This window comes from Gobio gobio (assembly GCF_949357685.1).
Source record: "Gobio gobio genome assembly, chromosome: 22".
NCBI classification, from domain to species: Eukaryota; Metazoa; Chordata; class Actinopteri; order Cypriniformes; family Gobionidae; genus Gobio; species Gobio gobio.
The window spans coordinates 17,558,838-17,567,081 of NC_137118.1; the positions used below are offsets into that span (position 1 = coordinate 17,558,838).

General features: G+C 38.4%; 1 protein-coding gene across 1 annotated transcript; it reads right to left on the reverse strand.

The window, feature by feature from the left end:
• Positions 1-771: 771 nt before the first annotated feature.
• On the reverse strand, positions 772-5,791 carry nfkbil1 (nuclear factor of kappa light polypeptide gene enhancer in B-cells inhibitor-like 1). Its single transcript, XM_079803876.1, has 4 exons — positions 5,352-5,791; positions 5,155-5,267; positions 4,931-5,039; positions 772-2,956 (listed from the first exon to the last, which is right to left on the reverse strand). The coding sequence occupies exons 1-4, from the start codon at positions 5,623-5,625 to the stop codon at positions 2,376-2,378; spliced, it is 1,077 nt and encodes a 358-aa protein (XP_079660002.1). The 5' UTR covers positions 5,626-5,791; the 3' UTR covers positions 772-2,375.
• Positions 5,792-8,244: the final 2,453 nt, after the last annotated feature.

Here is an 8,244-nt window from a genome sequence, read left to right on the forward strand (position 1 = left end):
TGCTCTCTCTGCAATTCCGCCTTGGTCAGTACATCATGCGTCAGGTCAGGGTTACTCTTTTGCCGTAAATCAATGCGTACAGCCGTCTGTCGGAAGCTAGAATTATGAAAACAAATGATTTATTGTTTTGAAAAATAGAAACATAACAAATATGTAGTAAAATATTACTATATGATTTATCAAAACTCACTTTTTCACGGTCTATTAAATTAATGAATATACATTAAATAAATATATTAAAATAAATAAAAAATGTATTTCACACCGTATTAATGCTTATCTAAATGTACTTTTATTTATTGATGTATTTAATAATTTCATTATGTTCTTAGTCTGTTAAATCGCTCCATACCTTCCATCAAGTGTAACTATATTTAATAAAAATTCTAATGACTTAATTATGAAATGCCACTGTAGGCTATTGGTTATTTGAAATAACATGAACAGTTTTTCTACAAACTCACAGTGAACCCGTGGCTTGATTTGATCTGGTTAAAGGTCCACTCTGTCATTTAAAAATTTCTATTAAAAAAAACCTATAAATTAATCTTAAAATTATTACACAATTGAGTTAGAAATTGTATGTAACAAATCTAACAATACTATATCCTAAATTGTGTACTGCGCATCTTCTAATTTGTTACGGTTAGGGTTTTTCTGCAATCTGGCAACCACATGTTCGTTTAATATATTCTGTGGCGTATTCTTCTAGACCAGAGGCAGGCCATCTGCCTGTCCTTTGTTTAAATGATTGAAAATGAGAAGATTTATAGGGCAAAACAAACCTTTGTTAAAAGTTCTCAAATAATAAACACCAACAGTGCAATATGATGAAGAAGTTAAAGATGCATTGAGATTGTAAAGGTCCTGATGTGACAGTAACGTCATTCAGCCCACTGGCCTCCGTCTAGCTAGCACACCACAAATGTACTTACTCTCTTATGTTTCACTAATTGCTCTGATATGGATCACAGGAACATGCTAGTAGTTTTAATTGCCGAGAAGTGTAGGGTTTCGTTATACATGCAATTTGTGCAAAGTGACAGAAAGTATTAGTTTGAAATATATCTCAGCTCTCATTACTTTCCATCATAATAAGATTAAGAAAATAATTATAGAAATAATATTTTACAGAGAGAAAGGTCTCAGCATCTTTTTAGGTCAAAATGGTTTAGATTACAAAACTGGTAAAGAACCTCTCAAGTGTGGATTAATAAATAGTTATCATGAACATTAAATTGGCTTTATATATATATTAATGTTAATTTTAGCTTAATTTTAGTAATTGCATTGTGCTTTTGTTACAATTAAGTTTAATTTATTTTTATTCCAGTTTTTATTTATTTCCAGTTAATTATTTCAACTTAATCTTATTTCAGATTATTGCCAAGGCAACATTTCAGTTTTTCAGCTAATGTGTATATATACACACCGATCAGGCATAACATTATGAAGTGAATTCACTTTTGATTATCTCTTTATCACGGCACCTGTTAGTGGGTGGGATATATTAGGCAGAAAGTAAACATTTTCTCCTCAAAGTTGATGTGTTAAAAGCAGGAAAAAAGTGGTCCAAGGAAGGAACAGTGGTGAACGGGCGACAGGGTCATGGGTGGCCAAGGCTCATTGACGCACATTTGGAGCGAAGGCTGGTCCATGTGGTCCGATCGAACAGACGAACTACAGTAGCTCAAATTGCTCAAGAAGTTAATGCTGGTTCTGATAGAAAGGTGTCAGAATACCCAGTGCATTGCAGTTTGTTGTTTATGGAGCTGCATAGCCGCAGACCAATCAGGGTGCCCATGCTGACCCGTCCACCACCGAATGCGCCAACAGTGGGCATGTGAGCATCAGAACTGGACCACTGAGCAATGGAAGAAGGTAAATTGGTCTGATGAATCATGTTTTCTTTTACATCACATGGATGGCCCGGTCACTTAACTGGGGAACACATGGCATAAGCATTGCTTTCATGACATTTCTAAATCAAAAGTAAACTTAACAATTATCTAATAATCATTACATGCACTACTGTGCTTATTAATGCTTAATATAAAAGTAAATTGTGTTATCAGAAAAAGAAAAAAAAGCTGTGTGTGTGTGTTTAATTTCAACCAATCTAGAGTAAATATTTTGAAAAATGTCCATAGTATTTTGCTTCAATAAAAAACAAATGAATAAGTTAAATATTGAGAGACTTTAAACCACAATGAATTTAGTTAAGATTTGTTTACTGATCTTGTATGATATTCTAAAAATATCTGTTTGCAATATTCATTTTCCAAGTAGTGAATTAATAATAAATTACATTTATTTAAAGGTGTCAATCACATTAAAGCTTGAAAATGAAACCATTTCGAAGCAGTGAATCAATGTCATCTGAGGTTATGTGCGAGTCTGTTGAGCTCCTGTGAGAGGCCAGTGACCGTGTCGAGGATCCTCTGCCTATCAGAGTCCATCAGACGGCTTCCACAGCGCTGGGCAAATTTGTCCGGGTGCCAGAGGGCCTGTTGCCGACGGAGCACCTTCCGGAAAGTGGATAAATCAGACCGGTCAGCACCGTGCAACATAACGCCCACCATGTCCTCCAGCGAACCGCGAGGAGCGGGCCACGGTATGTCATCATATCCCAGCAGTCCTTCAGGTCCCTTGCTGGTGGAGCTGTGAAATGTGGCGGCACAACGCTCCTCATAGCGCCTCTTCCTCCCCTGCCGGGTCTCCTCCTCCTTACGAGCAGCACGCTGCAGGTACTCCTCATGCTCCCGCTCCAAACGGGCTTGCAGCTCCTTACGGCTCTTCTCATCTTCCTCCGTCTCCTTCCGCCCCTTTGACCTCTTGTGTCCAAAGGAAGCCGCTCTCTGTTCTCTGGCTCGTTGCTTAGTAAAATACTCTTGTCTGATACGATCAGCCCAGTTTCCGAAGTCTTCATCATCTTTGTCATGCCATAAGAAATCAGCTGGGGGGAACAGGGACATTATCATACAATATTTTATCAGCCCATGGACCAATCTGTTCAATGACTAGTGTCTGATGCATATTGCTCACTTTATCTGGCTGGCTGGAGTTACACAACATGCAAAGGTCTGAATACATGAGACTACTTACTGTAAGGCAGGGTTGCCAAGTCTGCGTAACAAAACGCAATGGCCAATCAAAAGTAGCCTAGTGACCATAACCCAAATATCAAAACTCAAAATATGCCATTCCCACAGCTAAATGTTTTGCAAATTGAAAACCACGATATCATAGTGATCATAAACTCAGCTACCAGTGGCCCTCCTTTACAAAACTTAACATCTAGCACAGTTTTATCTTTGATAGAATATAACATTTTCAATACAATAAATTCTGTCAAATATGATGTATACAATATGCCAAACATTTAACCCGCCTTGTTCAGTAGGAAAACTGTGGACGTGGCAACCCTGCTTCAAGATGATGCTAATTTTTAGCTAAATTAAAGTCATTAACATATATTTATTGATTAACATTTTTTGCTAATTTTATTCAAAAATACAATTAATATACAATTCATACATGCATTGAATTGAATATACCTAATCTAAGATGAGAATGTTTTTTAATTTCTGTATTAAAACATTTTTTTATATTTTTGGGGGCATAAAGTTAAAAAAATATAATGAAGGGGAAAAAAAGTCTTAAAGCTACACTATGAAACTTTTCCGTCCACTAGAGGTCGCCTGTTCAAAACAAAGGCGTAGTTTGATGACACCATGTTTGAGCGCAGAATCTTGGGACATGTGGTCTTCACCTCACAGCCGGTGGAAAACAGTCAGGATAGGACTCGGGCAGAAATCATGTTCATGTATGTGATTATTAACATTACTGTAGTGAAGCAGAGCAGGACCGAGTGTTGTGGAGCTGAGCAAGGCCGCAGGACCGATTGAAGAGCGGGACTGTTATTATGGCATAGTCGCCGGCGGGACTTTTATTATGACACGGTTGCCGGCGCCACTTCCTCTTTTCCAGTCATGAGTATGATATAACGCAACTCTGTTTATCGTATTATATATATCTGAGTGTGTTGAAAAGGAAGTTATGACGTTCGCTCGGCGGCTGCTATGACACTTGTTCACACTGCAATGAGAGTAAAGTGTTTCACTGAATAAAACCGGAAACCGAGGGTGACGCAGATATGACGCAATCGACAGGCGACTCCCTCACACGCATAGCTCACACGTCCCGGTTCCTTGGTTAAAAAAGCAATTTCTCACGATTTACAAATAGTTGGAAACATTTGGGATATTCTAAGTACTCAATTGAACAAAATATATAACACTGGCCTAGTGGTTTCTGGATATTTTACTGCAAAAATCCTACATAGTTCACCTTTAAAGAAAATGTTAAGTAGTTTTGTATAATTGCTTAGTGCCATTTCTTAGAAGAAAAAAACTGCTTATTATAATTTTAAAATTATGTCCACAAAATGAAAGTCGTGGGTGCACACAAAACGTCTAAAAATAGGAAGTGATGTCATGCCTTCATGACTCTGTCAATAAGTTCAGAATCAGATCATATCAGCAGGCTGTAAAGTGTCAAGCTGTGTGACTCCCCAGAAACTATTATGAATTAATAATAATACATCATGTGTTACTTTACTAAATACTTTGAATTTAAGATGTGTACACTACACTCACATGTTTCGAAGGTATGAGGAACATTTTATTATTTTATACTTTGATGGTTATACCACATGACATTTTTAGTAATTCAATTGAAACTTCTTCAAAACCATTTTAAACCAACATGAACACAGTAAATGTCAAAGAACTTGACATATATGATTAGATTTATAAATAGATTTGTTGTTCTTTAAATGACACATCTCTGTATTATTTTATAAAGGAATGTGATGTGTAGGATAACCAGACATTTCAAATAGTGAAGGATACAAGAACAAATAGCTTACCATCATACTGTCCGAATGTCTCAAAAAACTCATCCTGGCATTCGCCTAACAGCTTCTCCCTCCATTGTTGCTCTGGATCAACATTTGAAGATTCATTTTTGACGTTCCCCTGTTTAAATGCAATTAATACGAAACATATTATGAACTTGCACTCAATATGGCAGCACAATCTGTTCTAAACATAACTAAACCATTAGTTCATATGGTCTGTATTTTCACAGCACCTGCTCAGGCTTCATCCACTGGAGCAGGTCATGAGGTGTCACTCCTGTTTTATTGGGAATATCCATGGCTTCTGGACAGTTTTTTCGTAATGGCACCACCAGGTCATCATAAGCTGCGAATGATAATGTGAACAGCATTAAGCGGAGATAATAAAAAATAAACGATTTTCCTGATATTGCAGAGCACCGTCTCATACCGCTTTTGCCATGTTTGAGGGCTCTATTAGCGGCCAGATGTAGCGGTGTGTCTCCATTCCGGTCGGTTTGCAGGGGATCTGCTCCATGTTTCAGCAGCAGTCTGAGAATTGCATCATCCCCGTGTGAACAGACAATGTGTAAAGGACTTCTGTGCTTCTTCCCATGGGTGAAGTTCAGCTCCAGATCTTTGTGTTTACGAAGGAATGACTTTAACTTCATCAGACTCCCCTCCTCCACATAGCGCAGAACTCTTCTCTGTTTTCCTTTCAACATCGGGACTACGAGCGGATATTAAAATCTGGATAAAATGATCGCTATGGATATGTATATATTTAATACCACATTTGATCATGAGAAGTCCTGTCAATGATTTAATTACGGACATCAACAAACGTTACACGACACCACTTGCAGTACGTCAGCGAAATCATTCCGGACTAAGAACCCAATAGTTCCGTATTTGACACGCAGGTTTGTATGTTGACCAGCAGATGTCGCTGTTTCACAAGAAATCTTAGTATACATTTCACTGCTAAATAGAATATAGCTCAAATAAATTGTCCAATACGTTAGGCTAGTTCATAGCTTGTTTGAATATCAGGAAAAAATTATTGACTGGTCAACCTGTTAAGCTGGATCTAATAGGATACAGCAGTGGTTTTCAAACTTTAGGATGCCAAGGACCCCTAAATATGATGAACCTTTTATGAGGGACCCCTTTCCTAAAATCCATCAATATTTTTATGTATGAAAAAACATTTCAACTGTTAGAGAAATAGTAAGTGTGACATTATAAATAGCTACAACATATTTATTCCTAATTTAATGTTGAATGTATAACCCTGACATTTTCAATTAAAAAAAATTGTATATGCAACTTTCATAATACATATATGAAAGCAGCTTTTTTACTGCATTAAGAATACTGCCTTATACACCAATCAGCAAGATAGGGGACTATAGTGAGAAAAACTCACTAGAAAGATACAAAGCAAACATAGGCCTACAATTCTGAAAAGTATGCAAGAAAGGAGAGAAACATTAGGAATGAAACAGTTAGAATGTTCGGTAGACTATAAAGACCATTTTTGCTTTGTCTTTTATTCTCTGACATTTTCTGGGGACCCTGGGGGTCAAATCATCAAATCAAATCATCAGTTTGTGTTGTTCAAAACTTTTTAGTAAGATTGGGATACCTTTGATTAAAAAAAAAAAAAAAGGATTATAGGCTACTAATCCCAGCAGAAGGGTGGATTTCAGGAACAAAAATGTAACAAACTTTAAAAATGGTAAAAAAATTACAAAAAATATTCTGGATTAGTGTAATTATTAAAGTGATAAATTAAAGTAGACATGGGCTTCCTTAAGCCTTTCGGTAGCATACAAGAAAATAAAAAAGAGATTTTGCTGCCATAAAATAATCCCCAAACAGATGTAAATATCAAACAAAAATATTATATCTAATTTTAAAGTGTTTTTGTTACTGTTTGTAAACTACATTGGCACAATTATAAGAGATGAACCAGTCAAAGGTTCTTTGTGAGCGAACACAAGGTTTCTTGGGTGAACGTAATGCAAAACTTTTCTGAGAGAACACAAAAGTGTCGAAAACGTTTTGGTTACTAACGTAACCTCGGTTCCCTAAGATGAGGGAACGAGTATTGCGTTTTGCTAAAACGCTGTGGGGGAATTCCTTTCCTCGAGATATTGAAGCAAATTTTAATCCAAAAAATACCATGTACACGCAGTGCAGCTGCACAACTCTCAGCAGGAAGCAGCTGCGTGCTGATTGGCTGTGCCGCTGCAACTGCAGCAACCTATGGCGAGACTGTGGGGCGGGACGGACCAATCAGGTCCTTCTAAACTCCTGCCACAAGGGGCAACAGAATTTGCATAGCCAAGGGTATATAAGACCCCGTCTCGCAAGGTTAGTCAGGTTAATCGACTGAAGCGACTCCTGAGCAAGTAAGCAAGCACGGCAAGCAAAACGCAATACTCGTTCCCTCATCTTTGGGAACCGAGGTTACGTTAGTAACCGAAACGTTCCCTTACGAGAGTACTCTCGTATTGCGTTTTGCTAAAACGCTATGGGGGACCAATGCAAAACGGCGTGCTTGCTTAACGGCTCTAAAGCCGACGACACCAAACCCAGGCCAACCTAGGTGGGCCCGTAATATGATATCAAGAACTCCCAAAATGAGCCAGACCTGAGTCGGGCCCTTAATGAGAATGAACACGATATACGTGTAATAATATAATGTATAGACCAGACATAGTCGGGCCAGGAATAATGAATGGCCAGATAATTCAAGCCGTATAAGGAATGTGCTATGACTTATACAATATTTAACCCAGACCGGACTTTTCGAGCCTTAAGGGGTTAAATCTGTACTCAGCAAGAAGCCCAGCCTATAAGGCCAGGACATCTAAATTACAAATCTGATAAAAGTGGACGGGGAGGCCCAGCCTGCCGCCGCACAGATATCATTCAGAGAAATACCAGAAGACCAAGCCCACGAAGAGGCCATGCCTCTAGTAGAATGGGCTTTGATGCCTAAAGGGCAGCTGAGATCTTTAGACTCATAAGCCAGCGAGATAGCATCCACTATCCATCGTGACAAGGTCTGCTTTGTAACCGCGCACCCTCGGGTGCGGCCGCCAAAGCATACAAAGAGCTGTTCAGTTGCCTAAGCAGCAGAACGCTCTATGTATATCCTCAGCGCTCTGACAGGACAGAGCAAATTAGCATCTTCTTCATCTAACAACGATGAAAGTGCTGAAGAGAGAATGACCTGTGCTCTGAACTGAGTTGAAAGCACTTAGGTACATATCCATGTCTTGGTTTGAGCACGACTTGAAGTCGTTTGCCCAAATTCCAGACACGAGGCGCTC